General features: G+C 46.0%; 1 protein-coding gene across 5 annotated transcripts in view; it reads left to right on the forward strand.

Moving 5' to 3' along the window:
• Positions 1-16131, forward strand: part of Osbpl10 (oxysterol binding protein like 10) — a 275934-nt gene that overhangs the window by 241283 nt on the left and 18520 nt on the right. For all 5 annotated transcript variants that reach the window (XM_078038235.1, XM_078038233.1, XM_078038234.1 and 2 more), the window contains one exon: positions 5015-5495. In XM_078038235.1, coding sequence (XP_077894361.1) covers positions 5015-5495 — 481 coding nt within the window. The remainder of the gene's footprint in view (positions 1-5014; positions 5496-16131) is intronic.

The following is a 16131-nucleotide window of genomic DNA, read 5'->3' on the forward strand; positions in this document are numbered from 1 at the left end:
AATTAGTACTCAGCACTGCTCTGCTCTGTATCCTCAGTGTCCACCACCCAAAAAGATGAGGGAAAGAAACAACCAGATGATTAAATGACTTGTTTGCAGATGCAGCCAAGAAAAGGATGAGGGGTGGGGTTCCAAGAGATTTTATGAGGGAAAGAAATCGGGCCAGACAGGGAAACCCAGTTTAATGAGAAGGATGACATCTTGTCCTAAGTGTTCATGTGCTGCTGCTTGAAGTCAGTCTGGTATTCTGCCCAAACACAGAGACACATGCCGCCAAGAGATGAGAAAGGGTAGTCATCCCACCCCGACCCCATTCTGCCACAGCTCTCCAGGTAGGCTGCTCTTTCTTCAGCTCTGGCAAAGCCAGACCTACTGGGTCTGCTCCATTGAGCCCACTCTGAAACCTGCAGTCCCAGGAGGGTTGTTTCATTTTCTGATCTACAGTAAGGGTATAAGAATCGAACAGTGGATTCCTGCTTAGTCTACACATTCATCATTTTGCGCTCTGTGCGTCTTCTGCCTTCTGCTCTGCCAACCTCCCCTCCCCCACCTCTTTCCATTTCTCTCTAGTGTTCCATCTCTCTCCCCCTCCCTACCCCTCACATGCCATGCGTGTAGGTGTACGCTTATTCTGTAGTGAACCCTTTTAGAGGATGCTGCAGATATTGTGATGGTTCCTCCCTAACCTTTCAAGTGAGTGTCTGCTGAAAGCAAAGACATTACTCATATGAAATATATCCATTCATCATGTGTGGGATGCTCAGCCTTGACACAGTACTATTGCACATAGAGCCTGTGGTAAAAATTCTCCTGAACTGCCCCAGTAATTGCCTCTTTGGAGCTATGTTTTTAAAAATCCAGGATCCAATCCAAATTATATGACAGTTGGGTATCATGTCTCTTTAGTTTTCTTTAATCTAGAAAACTCCTCCGCCTTTTTTCTTCTTTCATAGCAGGGACATTTCTGATGAGTCCAGCTCACTGTTTTGCAGAATGTTTCTCACTGTGGATTTGCATAGTCACACAGTTGGGCAGTCATGCCATGCAGATGCTGTGTAGCAAGGACTTTTTTGACTGTCTCATGAAGATATGACAGGGTGTTGTAGACTAGGCTATAGGATTCCTTCTGGAGACTTTTGAAGGTCATTACCTGAAGCTGTCACTTCTTTGGTCTCCATGTTGTCTCACAGGATCTGATTTGGTATGGGACAAACCATGTTTGAGCCCACTCAATTCACAAGTCACTCAGCACTTGTTATTTAATTTTTTGGTGTGTGAGTGGTGCTAAGGACTGAACTTGGGGCTTTTTGCATGCAAGGCATTATAATAGGCAAGTGCTCTACCACTGAGCTACACCCCCAACCCTGAGCAAACATTTGTAATGCCTCAGTTCTGTAGTTCATTGCGACCCAGAAAACATCTTCCTGAACTACACTGTCTTAGCTGCCTTCAGCATGCTCCCTGCCCAGAATTCCCAAGAAGGAGTGGGATTATTCTGGTATTCCTTGAGAGAAGCAGCAACTAGAAACGGCCTGGCATAGTGTAAAGTATTGAACTCACTATGCAGAAGCACCTGCATTTGGAAGTAGGAGGGAATGACCTTATGTGTCAAAGGAAGTAAAAGTATGTCTTAAGGTGACTTACAGGTTTGTCTTGTTTTATGCTGGGTAATAGGGACTCGGGTGTCTGCCTCCAGGAACTTACAGCCTGGAAACATGTATATTAGTAAGAGCAAAGAGTATCATCAGAAATAAGCATGGGATGCACTGAAGGGTATAAAGAGGGATAGCTTGGCCTTGGGAGCAAGGATTGTCAGGAAAAGCCTCATAGAGGAAGCAGCCCTGAAGTAGAACAGCTATTTTATCGAGACAAGGCTGCAGAGATGTCATAAGAGGAAATGCAGCGAGTGTTGGAGAGGAGGCTATGAAGGGCAGATTGAGGGCAAAAATCAAGGACATAGCATGAGGCTTTGGGGAGGTGGAGCCAGATTGAACTTCATATCTTAGATTTTGGAAAGAGGATTCTGTTGAGGGTGTGGAGAAGAGCTAACGGGGGGCCTGATAGGAGGCTGGAGGGCCAGTTGGGTAGCAACAGGGAGGAGGTGAACTGTTGTGTCCTTTCTTCACCACCAGTGGTCTCCCCGTCATCTGAAATGTTTGATAGGATTCAGGATGGTGGGTTTCTTGCTGTGATGGGGAGGGTAGAATGTTCTAGAAATGGGGGCTTTTGTCCTATCTCTGCTACCTCCTTCCCCTGCTTTATAATCAGTGACAGCGGATGGGTGGCCAGGCTTTTAAGTCCAGTGAAACTCCATCTCCTTTGAAGGAAAGAGCAAGTGGACACGAGGCAGAAGCACAGTCATGGTGTGTCCATGGGTGGCCTGTGGCCTAGGCCCAGTGTCTTCTGCCCCTTCTTCCCAGCCTCTGTCCCTCATCTGTGACACCAGGGCATGGAACTACATAAGCTCCAAGGTCCCTTTTGATTGTGATGTTCAATAATTTGTGGTTTTTAGTGGAATTCTTTCGTGTTTTTAATTCTTAAGCTTCCGAGTTCAGATGCACTGCCTAAATTAAGAGAAATGCCTTAAATCATGCCCTTTTCAGAAAGCACATAATTAGAGAGTAAATATTGTAGCAGGCATGATTCTTTTATTATCGTTTCAATCTTGGATGCTAACATGAGAATACTTGCCCCGGAGATGGAATGTTGCTGGAGAAGCCTGGTTTCCTGCCTTAGGGGGGCAGGGTGGGCAATGTCAGCCAGGTCCCCAGTGCTGCTTTTCTGATGTGAGATCCCAGAGTTGGTTGGTGCCTGTGTGGTTCTGCCTGACCCTCCCCAGCTGTCTTGAGGGCCTTGCAAGCAAAAAAGAAGGGAATGGGGCCCGCTGGAGATGGTAGGCAGGACAGTGGTTTCCCTTTTTCTTTATGATCAATTTGCCCTCACTGGGGCTTTCCAGTTTCTTAAATCCACAATCTGTGCTACGTCCAGTCCAGGTGGAGTTAGAGGGGAGTCCTTTAGTGAGGTGGAGGAGGGAGAGGGAAGGACGGTGAGGTTGGGGGCTGTTTTGCCGCCTGTTAAGTCTGCCACTGGACACCTGTGAGGGGGGGAGAGCACCATAGATGGACCCAGGGAAGCCTCTTTGGAAGTGCAGCCCCTGAGCGCACAATGATGGGCCTGAAGGATGACTTGTCCCCAATAAAAAAAATAAAAAATAATAGCCAGTAGCAGAGGTGGCGTCTGCTCCACACTTTTCCTGGCCCACTGAAATCCTCAGGCAGCTGGAGTTTTGATTTTTGTCAAGTTGTGGCTAAAAGAAAATTAGAAAATCTCCATTGATTTGCACAGTTACATTTTAATTAACATTTCCTCTTCCTGTATATTAAAGCAAAGCAGAAAGACACTAAAGAGATATTTAAAGCACTTAATCATCTAGAGACGCGTTAACATTTGGAATCTTTATGGATTTACATGGATTGTGTTACATGTTCAATTTTATATCTTGCTGCCTTTCACTTGGCACATGCACGAAGACGGAGTCTTTAAATGAATGATAAATAGCATTATAGGGTGTCTACCAAGCCTTGCTTCTCTCGTGGGCTGAGCTTTTGCTAGTCCCTATGAAATCGCTGTGCTTTTGCAGGTCTCACCTGTCTGTGATTCTGAACAGTTTCTCTCTAGACATTACTTCCTTCCCTTGTTTCCACATCATTTGTAAGGAAAGTCTTCAGAAAGCTGACAGGAGTCAAGGTTACAGATCTGTAAGCCTGTGTGCTATTTACAATCAGTTGTTGTACATCCAAGTGTTCGTGGGGCGTAAGGACTACATAAAGGAAGGACACAGTTGATCGTGTTAAGACGAGTGTGAACTGGCTGTGTGACATTGGTCAACTCTCTTGAACCTGGTGGGGCCCCTCTGCCTTTAACATGGAGAGGGGAAATGTGCAGGGGAGAGCCAGCTGGTCTGAGCTGGTGCCAGCTTCACTATCCTGTGCGTTCTTTTTTTTAAGTATTGGAGATTTAACCCAGGGCTTGCACATGCTAGGCAAGCACTCTATCACTGAGCTGCATCCCCAGCCCAAGTTAGATGTGTTTTACAGTTAAGTGGGTGGAATACTAACACCCAACAACCAGGTTACATTACAACAACTCTGGAGCATGAGAAATAGACTCTCTCCTTTCCCTGACAGTAATGAGTTACCAGTTTCCCAGGTTCAGGATGCCTTTTGTTTACTTTATGGATGTATATATTTATTGTGCTGTACTAGGTTTTGAACCTAGGGGTGCTGCACCCCCAACCCTATTTTATTTTGAGATAGGATCTCACCAAGTTGCCCAGGCTGGCCTCGAACTTGGGATCCTCCTACCTCTGGCCCCCAAGCATTTGGGATTATAGGCGTGCACCCCTGCACCCAACTCCTTCATTTGTTTTAAATGGACTTTAGGCTTTTGGGGTTGTGGAGCTCTATAGCATTTGTTTGCTGGTTGGGTCACCTCCCAGATCCCTGCTTCCGTCACGTTGGGTTATATATGCCAATCTTTTGATGGATCCTCAAAAAGACACCTTTGGTGGTGGAGGGTCCTGGTCTGCCTTGGCCCCCTTTGGTGCAGCAGCAACAAGCCATGTCATTCGTATTCAGATACCCCCAGGACTGTGCCTGATGGTGGGAGGAATATGGAAAAGCCCTTCTGGGTGGTTTCTTCATGTCTTCCAATAAGGGAGTGAGAAGAGGCGTGTGTGAGGAGAGCCGCGGCAGTGGAGAGACAGACACAGGCTGTTGTCTTGGCCCAAAGAGGAAAACCACTCAGAACAGTCTGGTCCATGAAGCTGGGTTCACGTGGATGCTGCTGCTGCCATTTCTAATTTCCTCAGTGTCATTTCCCTCGGTTTGTCATGGGTGTGCCAATCAAAAGGAACTTTCCCCCGGTTTGGGCCATTTTGAATTTGTGTGGCGGTGGCTGCAGCCCCCTTTTCAGTGAAATCACAGGGACTCTTGTCTGCCCCTCTGTCCTTCAGGTGGTGCTTCCCACGTTCATTCTGGAGAAGAGATCCTTGCTGGAGATGTATGCAGACTTTATGGCGCACCCTGACCTCCTGCTGGCCATCACTGCCGGGGCCACGCCAGAGGAGAGAGTTATTTGTTTCGTGGAGTATTATCTCACAGCCTTCCATGAGGGCCGCAAGGGGGCCTTGGCCAAGAAGCCCTACAACCCCATCATCGGGGAGACGTTTCACTGCTCCTGGGAAGTCCCCAAGGACAAGGTCAAGACCAAAAGGACTGCTCCCCCGTCTCCTCCCAGTGATCATGAACAACTAGTGGCTGATGACCCTTCCAAAAGCTACAAATTAAGGTTTGTGGCTGAGCAAGTATCCCATCACCCACCCATCTCCTGCTTCTACTGTGAGTGCAAGGAGAAGAGACTGTGCGTCAACACTCACGTATGGACCAAAAGCAAGTTCATGGGCATGTCCGTGGGGGTCTCTATGATAGGGGAAGGTAAGCTATGTTGCGTGTTGGAATTCGGCTTTTACCCAGTGATATTTGTGTACTGAGAAATGATTGATGATTTGTGGGGGTTTGTGCTCATCTTTTGGAATTGAGGAGTGAATGGGAAAGGCGGCTGGATTTTGAACAGGTCTATTAGTTTCTCAGTGGGGCCAAGGTGATGGACAAGGTGGGAGGCAGCTGTTCGCCCCACTAGCTGCCCACCTGGGTCTGCACACATTCTGCATGCCTACGGACCACTCGACGTGTACTTTTTTCTTTTGGCTTTGCGTGAATATTAGAGCTAGCTCCAAATCTGGGAAAACACATTTTAATTCATCCTTACTGGTGTGCTGGTTCATAGACAATGAGGATAATAGGGCTGCCTATTCAGAAGCTGCTCATAAAAATTCCCAAGGCAAATCTTTTGACTCTGTGCTAGAAATTCTGAAGCGAGAACACGGTATAATCACACCACTGGTGGATTGCAAGTCCCTATTTTAGCAAATAGCTGTGAATGAAGTTTATTCATTGTTTGAAGAAACCTATAATGATCCTTGTTAAATTGAAGTGTCTGTGTTATTGGTGCTCTTGAACTTTTTGGAGTTGCATATCCCTTTGAGACTCTAAGACTAACTCTCTTCCCAGAAGAAAAATTAATACAAAATTTGGCTTTTAGTGTTAGGGAATATGTGGCTCTTTGGAAGTCTCACCAAATCCCATGGTATAGGAACACCTTTCATTTATTGAGCACATTTTTACTGAGCACCTACTTGATGCTAGGCATTGTCTTAGGAGCTGTGGTGGAGACTTGAGTAAACAAGTCAAACGATGTGGTGAGTTTTGGGGTTTTATTTATTTATTTATTTATTTGTTTGCAGTACTGGAGATTTAACAGGTCTATTAGTTTCCCAGTGGGGCCAAGGAGATGGACAAGGTGGGAGGCAGCTGTTCACCCTACCAACTGCCCACCTGGGCCTGCACGTGCTAGGCAAGCACTCTATCACTGAGCTACATCCCCATCCAACCCACCTATATCCTTGTGAGGCTTCTGTTCTAGTTTTTATTTTTTAGTTTTAGGTTTAAGTGGACAAAATATCTTTATGTTTATGTGATGCTGAGGATCGAACCCAGTGTCCCAATCATGCTAGGTGAGCACTCTACCACTGAGCCACAACCCCAGCCCTGCTTCTGTTCTATCTTTGGGGGAAATAAATACATGCATCAGTCATGTGCTGTGTTGAAAGATGGTAAGTGATACAGAGAAAAATAAAGCAGGGGCAGGGACTAAGGGAGCTTTTAGGTGGAGTGGTTGGCCTGCAAGTTTTCACTGAGAAGGTGACATTTGATCAAAGACCCCAAGGGGGAAAAGAAGGGCCTCCTCCTCTTGTCAGGGGAGGAGTGTGTAGACAAGAAAGAGCAAAGCAAGAGCCCAGAGGCAGGATGGTCCTTGCATGGGTAGTAGGAGACAGGAAGCCCAGGGGGCTTGGAGCAGGGTGACCAGGAATGGAGAGGCAAGGTCAGAGCCATGACTGGGGCTGGATTGTGGAGTGCTCTGTTGACTCCTACACTGAGTGAGCTGCAAAGCTAGTGCAGTGTGCTGTGTGATCTGACTTGTGTTCAGCAAAATCTCTTTTGCTTTTTGACAGTAAATCATGGGGGCCAAAGGTGGGAGCCAGGAAGCCAGTTAACAGGTAATGAGACTAGGCAGGAGATGATGGTGCTTGGACCAGGTGGAGGAAGTAACATGTGGAAGGGTGGTCCCTGTGTTAGTCAGTTTTCCATAACTGTGATAAGATAACTGAAAAAAAATCAAAGGAGGAAAAAGGTTTATTTTGGCTCATGGTTTGAGAAGTTTCAGTCCATGGACAGTTGGCTCCATGGCTTTTGAGCCTGTGATGAGGCTGACCATTGTAGCAAAGAGCTTGTGGTAGAACAAAGCTCACCTCATGGTGGCCAGGAAACAGGAAGGGGCCGGGATTCCAGTATCCCCTCAGTTACGCCCCCAATGACCTCACTTCCTTCCACTAGGTCCCACCTCCAAGGGTGCCACCATCTCTTAGCTGTACCACAGGCTGTTGACTTAGTCTTGAGCATATGAGTCTTTGAGATTGTTTAAGACCTGGATGTGTAAGTGGAACCAAGAGGGTTTGCCTCTGGTTCACACATGGGCTATGAGAGCAGGGATCGCTAAGGTTTTAGTTTTGATACTATGGATTGAACCTAGGGGTACCCCTACCGAGCACCCCCAGCTTTATTTATTTTTTGAGATGGGGCTTTTACTAAGTTGCCAAGGCTGGTTCTTGCGATCTCCTAAGCAGCTGGGATTATGGGTGTGCATCGCCATGCCCACCTTGCTCAGATGTTTGACCCAAACAGCTATGAAGGATGGAATAGCTATTGATTGAGGGCTGGTGCAGGGGAAGTGAGTGTGGAGGCGGAGTGTAGGACCTCAGTCTGGTTGTATTACGGTTTAGAAGCTCAGGTGGGATGAGTGAACAATTGTGCATTCAGGCTGCAGTTCCGGGGACATCCTGGCTGAAGTAAAAATCTTGTTATTTAAGGTCTTGAGACTAATGAGGTTGTTACGTGTCTGTATGTGAAGAGGTTCAAAAGACGGGAACAACCAGCCAGCAAGACGGAGGCATTTGGACTGAGATGTGGGAGAATAGACCAGTGGAGGTCATTGGCAAGCTTGGTGGCAGTTGCCAGTAGAGGAATCCTAGTGAAAATCTAATGGAATAAATTCAAGAAGGAATGGGAGGAGAGGGGATTGGATCAGTGAGTAAATACAGATGACTCTTATTAATATTTTTACACTATTTAGGAAAAACAAAAAACTAGAAATGTATTCTTGGGTTCCACGTGTGTGTGTATGTGACTGGGATGTAGATGAAATGCTGCTCTCATTTGTAGATAAGATGCAATCCCCAGAACACCCACAGACCCACAGGTGCTTAGTGTCAGGTTGGGCCTTTACCGGGCTCCATGCACCCTGGGTTGTCATTGCCATAGTCCAGTATTCAGTTTGTGCTGCGCTGATTGTTCCTTCCTCTCAAGGATCAGTTGGAATCAAGAAATTCAGCAAAAAAAGACTCATCTACTTGTGAAGGAGCCAGGGACTTGTCTGTCACCAGCATGACCTCAGGCCACCTAGTTTTATGCCTTCACCATTTTCCAATGGGGAAATCCCAATGACTGGATGGTCAGGTTTTCCTACTGTGGAAAGGGGCAGGGGCATCAGAACTGTTTCCCCTCCCCCCCTCAAGGAGTTGTTTTTACCAAAGATGATGGAACCTTGTAGCTGAAAGAGAATTTGTTTCAAGCCCCAGGGATTTCATCTGTGCCATAGAAAAGGTGAATCTCCTTAGAGGGGCTCAGACCATGAGGAGCAAAGGGAATGAGGGGCGAGGCTTCTAACCCTACAACCCCCCCACCCATCTTGATCATCTGTATCCAACTTTACCTGATTACCTGGTGGGTTTCTCTATAAGAGTTCAATTCAAAAGGATTTGGTTGTTTGAAGATGCATAGAAAACCTCTGATAAGCCGGCTGTACCTTGTTTTACCTATGAGGAACCTGATGGAGGCAACTCACCCAGGTGTATTGTATTGTGGGTGTCATATACAACACCCGACCTGTCTTCTGCCCCATGATGAGGCAGTAAAGAGAGATTCAGGGCAGGTGCTGCTCTAGGGAAGTTTTAAACTTACTCTTTCCCTTAGAAGGTTTGATAATAAAATGAACTGACAATAGGCAGATTAACTGGGGGGGGGGGAAGAAATTTTATAAGCTCAGGACTCATACTTGAAATAAGACACAAAGGGAGGACTAGGAAGATGGAGCTTGGTTGTCTCTGGAGATGAAGTCTCTTGTGTAACAGCCACCCATGGCCATTGCTGTCTGGGCTAGGGATCAGACCTCAATCTTGTCTTCTTGATGAAGAGGTCCTTCCTAAGCCCATAGGGTATATCCAATAGAACAGCTAGAGGTAAGTTTCTTTTTTATAAAAGGACTACTTTCAGAGCCATTCTGTGTCTGCAGTTCTGAATAGCCACCTTAAAATCTGCTTAAGAAGTATATTGAGGGTGGTTTACTTTGAACTTCCTCTCTGGGGTGTCCTCAAGTTCATACCTCTCTGATCTGTGCATGAGAAATCAGAATCTTTCTGAAAGTTCAGGAAGAGACCTGAGGTCCCAAACCCTGGAATGTGTGGAGGCGTGACCAGGTGCAGTGAAAGGCAGGGTGGTGGCTAGTTAGTGAACTCTAGGGGTCCTATGATAACAGGCAGGGCAGCTGAGGCCTGTTGATGTGAAGCTGCGGAAAACAAACTTGAATGGGCTATGTGGGGTAGACTTGAAGGACTGGGCATGTCCCCACAAGCCTCTCTTCTGACCCAGTGCCTGCTTATTCTCCTAAACTCGGCCTTCTCCCCAGAACAAGGGAGAAGGAGCTGTCCCTGTGTAGCACTGTTTGGGTTAAAGCCACATAGCAGGGTCCTACAGGTGTGCCTCAGCCCGGGCTGTGGACATGAGCCGAGAGCTCAGGGAGAAGATGCTAAGAACTCCCTGTGGGAGCTTTATGTTCACATTGATTCATATCTGTGGGTTTGTAATGAGAAATGGGACCAGCATTAATCTTGATTTTTGACTTATCTGGGGCTCTGTTTTCATAGGTCACTCAGGGTCTGCCTCATACTCTGAGGATTATACTGGTAAAATTGTTTCCATTATTTAAACACAAAAATTAGTGTTCAGGATGACTCTTATTCTGTTTGATTTTATACTTTAAATTTCCCACATAATCAGTTCTTTAAAGCTGGCATGTTTGTTTGCTAGAGAAGGTAGAGAAGGCATTCACACCTACAGTTATATTTGTCGTATGTGTGCGGATGATTCCTTGACTTATACACTGTTGTAAGTCTGCCTCCCTATCTACAGTGCTGGCAGCTCAGATAAATGTCTTGGTTTTTCCATTCATTCATCTGCAAAATGACTGGCACTGTCCCTAAGGGTCCCAGTAGAAGTCATAGCACACAGATATCCCCCACCTTCAGCTCACACCCCAGTGGGATCAGACAGAAGACAAAATGCCTGCATGTAGTCTGCATGCCTCTGGCTAACAAAGCAGAGGCAGACGGTGAAGAGTGGGTGGGGGCAGGATGCGGCCGTTTTCAGTAGGGTGGACCTTAAGATCAAGAGAATTTGAGTGTCGGCCTGAACAGGTGAGGGAGTCAGTTGGATGGCTTAAGGGACGCTTCAGACGAAAACAGGACAATAGCTGTGAGACTGGAGCATGTCGTTGGGGTTCTGAGGACTTGGTGGGGGCACTGTGGCTGTCGCAAAGGGGCAGAGGAGATGAGATAGGGAGGTAGATCTTGAGGTCTTTTCTAGGGGAAGGGGAGAATGACAGGATTTTGGCTCTTAGTGAGAATGGGAGTCCCTGGAAGGCAGACGCATCAGTGGGATTGCTGAAGTGCTGAAGGTGGGAGTGGGGATTGCACAGGTAACAGCAGAGAGAAGTTGTTTATTTTTCCTCCTCCCTACACACATGCATGGGCAGAGTTTATATCTGGGATTAGTCAGAATATGTGCTTGGCAAATATGATCTCTTGATAAAACCAAATAGGTTTCCTGGTATGTAAGAGAATATTCACCTTCCTTTCTGGCGTTTTCTCTGTACTCAGCAGAAATGTTTGTTGCTATTAATCAAGACGTGAGAAAACCAGATTCTCAGATTGGAGTGTAGAGTAGATATCTCCCAGTCTGTGGGACCCTAAGCACAGCTTTTTTTTTTTTTGGCAATTGGATAAATATCTGGAAATTTTGTAAAAAGGTAAAGATTTGCACCAGAAAATTCACCAGAGAAACCCAGCCTTTCCGTGATGTCCAAGGAGCTTGTTTCCTTTCTGATAATGGCTCCTGCCTGCCTCCTCCACTCACAGCTGTGGCTCTGGCAGGGAGGCGGGTGTGCATGGGTTCCCCTGTGTGCCTGTTTTAATACTGGTTCTTCCTTTCTGGCACAGTTGCCTCCACTCCTGTCTCTGTGTGTTGTTGGTTGCCACTCCTCTTCTGTCCCCAGCCCTTCCACTTAACACTAAGCCTTCTCCCAGAACACATGGTCCCCTTTCATGGCCTCTGGACCTGTCCTTACGTGAGTGATGAGGTCCTTCCAGCACTGCTCTGTCTCCTGAAGTCCACAGGAGACCTGTGATGTCTTAGGATCCCTACTGTCTGGTCCCAGCAGGCCATGTGCAAGGGCTTTAATTCCCTGCACAGCCCTGGCACATACCTAATGTCCTGGGTGATAAGCTGTTTGATGCCCTCTCCTTGGGCCCTCAGGTGTCACCATTGCTGAAACAGAATTAAATCTGATGTTTCTGCCTTTTTTTTTTTTTTCTTCTTCCAAAAATTCTGCTCAGAACTTCTCAGTGGAGTGCTGAGTTCAAAAAGAAGATTCTAGAGAGAGACTTTGGAAGGCCTCTCCCTGGTCACTGGCTCTCCTCTCCCTGTATTCCTGCTGTGAGTGGACCTGGACAGGGACACCATTGATTGGTTTGGGTGAAACCTAAAGTTCTCCCTGGTGCTTTCAGTAGCCATACCCCATTTTCCTTCCTAGTTATCAGGTGTGCCCTTTGTCACACGTGGTCTTATTTTTCACACACACCAACAAACAAACAAACACACACACAAACAACAACAAAAAAGAATCCCAAGCACTGTATATTCCTGTAGTCCCAGAGGCTTGCCAGGTTGAGGCATGAGGATTGAGAGTTCAAAGCCAGCCTTAGCACAGTAAGTTGCTAAGCAACTTGGTGATACCCTGTCTGTAGGTAAAATACAAATAGGGATGAGGATGTGGTCAGTGGTCGAATGCCTGAGTTCAATCCCAAGTACAAAAAAAAAAAAAAATCCTCAAATATCAAAGCAGAAAGTTCTGGTTCCTGCACACAGGGGATCTTTCCACCAATTCCCTGCATATTCCACAAATTTATTGATTGGGTTTGAGATAACATTCTTCCCAATCCCTCGCTTTAAAAATTATCTTAGTTAGGGCCAACTTGAAATATTGAGGGTAAATGCGTGGACTTATCTCTCAAATTCTCACATTGGCTGTGGCTCATTAGACTCTTATAATGCTTCCCTCTGCCATGGGCTCATTGAGGTTGCAATTCAGAGAGCACTCCCCCACTGCTGACTTGAGCTGAGATGCTGTTCAGGGAATTGGGGGCATATGTCCTTAGCAAGGACAGCTTCACTAACCCTTTGAAGCCTCACTGCAGGGAGCTGAGCTGCCCTCAACTGTTCTTCCAACTGTTCTCACCCAAAATGCCAAGATCAACACCCAGAAACTTGCTGAAGCCCTTCAGAGTCTGGGAGGGAGTTGGGGCTGCTGGAGGTCGGGTGGGCTGGGGAGGGGGTGAGGAGCTCCCAGCCACCGGGTCTGCAGATACTCCCAGAGTACTGTCTGTAGTGTCCAGGGTAGATATCCTATTGGAATAGTTGATTTGAGATTGGGTATAGAACTATTTTAAGTGGATCAGCTTGAAAATTAATCATGCTTTGCCTTATGTTTATTGCTAAGTCAGTTTGTAGAATTTCAAATGAAAATTTCCCAGCCCGAGGACTACACCACAGCACCGTTGATCATTTGGCATATTTCAACTTCTCTCAGCTCCTGAGCCAAATGAAGTAACTTTCATTTGCAATCCCATTTGTAAGTCTAATTTTAATATTGTGTTTATTCATATTAAGGACAGAATTTCTTTTTTTAAATAACCCTACCCCCATCCCCCCCCCCAAAAAAAAAAACCCAACCCGCAGTGAGTACTACGTTGGCATCATCACAAGTGATTTAATGAATGAAAATACATTTGGGGATATTCAAAAAAGAGCCCAAGGAATGTCATTTTTGTCAGTGTTTTCATATCGGTTTAGCTCTGGGGCTCACTGACTTCTGAGGATGTGAGGGTAATTTCTCTGTGGTTTGGAAGACATTTTTCTGTAGACCAGTGGAGTTGGGGGTTGTGTGATGTTATCTCTTATGTAAACATCATGTTTCAAAACATCTTTTCCAGTGCAGAGCACTAGTCCACATGTGAAGACCAAAGTATTTTGACAAATGATTTTTTTTTTTTAAAAAAAGGTAAAATAGTAATTCTGTCAACTGGAAGAACACAGGATATATCCATTTTTCAGGATAGATAGTTTTTACCCTGGGACAAATAGGTTAAAATTATACTGTATGAAATTTGCATTTAGATTCTAAAGAAAAGAATCAGTCCTGGCAGTGGCACACATCTATGATCCTGGAGGCTTGGTAGGCTGAGGCAGGAGGATTGCAAGTTCAAAGACAGCCTCAGCAACTTTTAGTGAGGCCCTGTCTCTAAATAAAATATATAATTTTTTTAAAAGGTCTGGGGATGTGGCTCAGTGGTTAAGTGCCCCTGGGTTCAACCCTCAGAAACAAAAATTAACAAACAAAAAAACCAGAAACACAAACTACAGAGAAATCTATGCAGTATATAATTTGTCCAGCTTAGCTTTCATTTGAAGAAAGGAGTTCTGAAGTATCTTTGAAGTTTCATCAGTTGAAAGTCCTCCAAAAAGAGAACTATTGAAGAACTTGGTGTTGTGGTGGTGGAAAAGAAAAGCTTCCTCAGTTTTTTTGAGGGAATAACTTTAAAAATAGTTAAATGGTGTTACAATTAAGAGTTACACTTGTCAGCCGGGGGCCAAGTAATCCCAGTGGCTTTGGAGGCTGAGGCAGGAGGATGACAAGTTCAAAGCCAGCTTCAGCAACTTAGGCCCTAAGCAACTCAGACTTTGTTTCAAATTTAAAAAAAAAAAATGATCTGGGAATGTGGCTCAGTAGCTAAATGCCCCTGGGTTCTAAATGGGGGAAAAGTGTGGGGGGGAATTAATTTATCATCAATTTTTAACATTGTTGTTACATCTGAAATAAGCTTATGTACTGGTTTAAAAAAAAAAAAAATCACCACCACCCTTCACATAACCCACCAACAGTCAAAGTTTCCACTTGATTGCCAAGTGTCAATGTCGTGGCGTTATTGCACATGCCTGTAATCCCAGCACCTTGGCAGACTGAGGCAGGATGATTTCAAGTTCAAAGCCAGCCTCAGCAATTTAGTGAAACCCTAAGCAACTTGGCAAGACCCTGTCTCTAAATAAAATATTTTTGAAAAGGTTTGGGGATGTGGCTCAGTGGTTAAGTGCCCCTAGGTTCAATCCCAGGTACAAACACAAACAAAAAAACCCATTAAAAAAAATCCTGCCATAGAGAGTTATTGGGAAGGGAGGAGGAATGAGGATGTTAAACCTCAGGATGCAGTTAGTGGAGTTTGAGATTTGCCTTCTCTGTCTTCACTTCAGCCTTAGAGTATTACACACCATTATTCCTGTGTCAGATGAAGAAACTAAGTTGCAGAGAAGTTAAGATCTGCAGTGAGGGAGTGAGGGTGTGGCTAGTGGCAGAGCACTTGGCTAGCACGTGTGAGGTCCTGGATTCCATCCCTAGCACTGCCAAAAACAAGAAAAAGAAAAATGCTGCTCTCTGCTCTCCAGTCCTGCCCATATGAGTGGGAGCAACCCCCAAATCCTTTCTTCCTGGGTGGTCTCAGTTCCTGGACAGGTCCTGTGTGAACATCCCTCCACATGGTGGTGGTGGAGGGTGGATCTAGGACAGCATGTCACCTTGGGTTTACAGAACCAGTCGTCTGTTTTATGGGCTGGGAACTGACTGTAATGGACTTAATGGAGAGCCAAGCGTGTTGTGTCTACTGTAGCTCGTGGGCAGTTAAAGGAATTTTCAAGGGTGAGTGGATTTATAGTCAAATGCATCTTGGTGTTTGGAAACCAAGAGTAATGATAGTGCCTCTGTATAAATGTGCCCCATCTCTGCTCTTGCTCCCCGGCAAGCTCAAAGTTCGTTACTCTCCCATTGCTCCTATCCTCCCTCTTTTTCCTCTCCCCTTTCCCTCCCTGTCCCTATCTCTGACTCTAGTTGACTTAGATGTCCACTAGCTAAGAGAAGAGTAGCGATCAGCCAAATTGCTTACCTGGATTTGATTTCTTCCTATTAATACAATAATTATAGCTGTATAAGATAGTTTTGAGGCTTACAGGACATGGTGATTAGGAGTCCATGGGAAAGTGGCATCCAGGAAGTGCTCACACATGGGAGCCTTGGGCACAGTCTTTGCTTGTTACAGTGGAGGAACCACAAGCCCAGGGAGGGAATTTTATGAACTACCTCTGGTCACACATGTTAGCCTCCCTGGGGGCTCACAGTGCCCTTGATCATGACTTGGCCTGGCCTGAGCCAGGTTAGCATGGGAGAGTTTGCTTAGGGAGCCGAGCCTGCAGTGCTGGAATGGGGTGCTGTAGAGGAGCCACCTTAGAATGGCCCTGGTACTGATCTTGGGGTCTCTGTGGGACCTCTGTACACAAACCACACAGCAGCCCTGGGAGCATGTGTGTTTTAGAATGGGCATCTTGGCCGTGGTGAGAAGTGTGGCCTCTCCCCTGGGAAGATGGAAAAACCCACCTAATTCTGAGTTGAGAGGATTAACACCCCTCTAAGCCCAGTTCTTGGGTCCTCAGTTGGAGAACCACTGATCTGGAGGTA

This window comes from Ictidomys tridecemlineatus, chromosome 2 (assembly GCF_052094955.1).
Source record: "Ictidomys tridecemlineatus isolate mIctTri1 chromosome 2, mIctTri1.hap1, whole genome shotgun sequence".
Classification (NCBI taxonomy): domain Eukaryota; kingdom Metazoa; phylum Chordata; class Mammalia; order Rodentia; family Sciuridae; genus Ictidomys; species Ictidomys tridecemlineatus.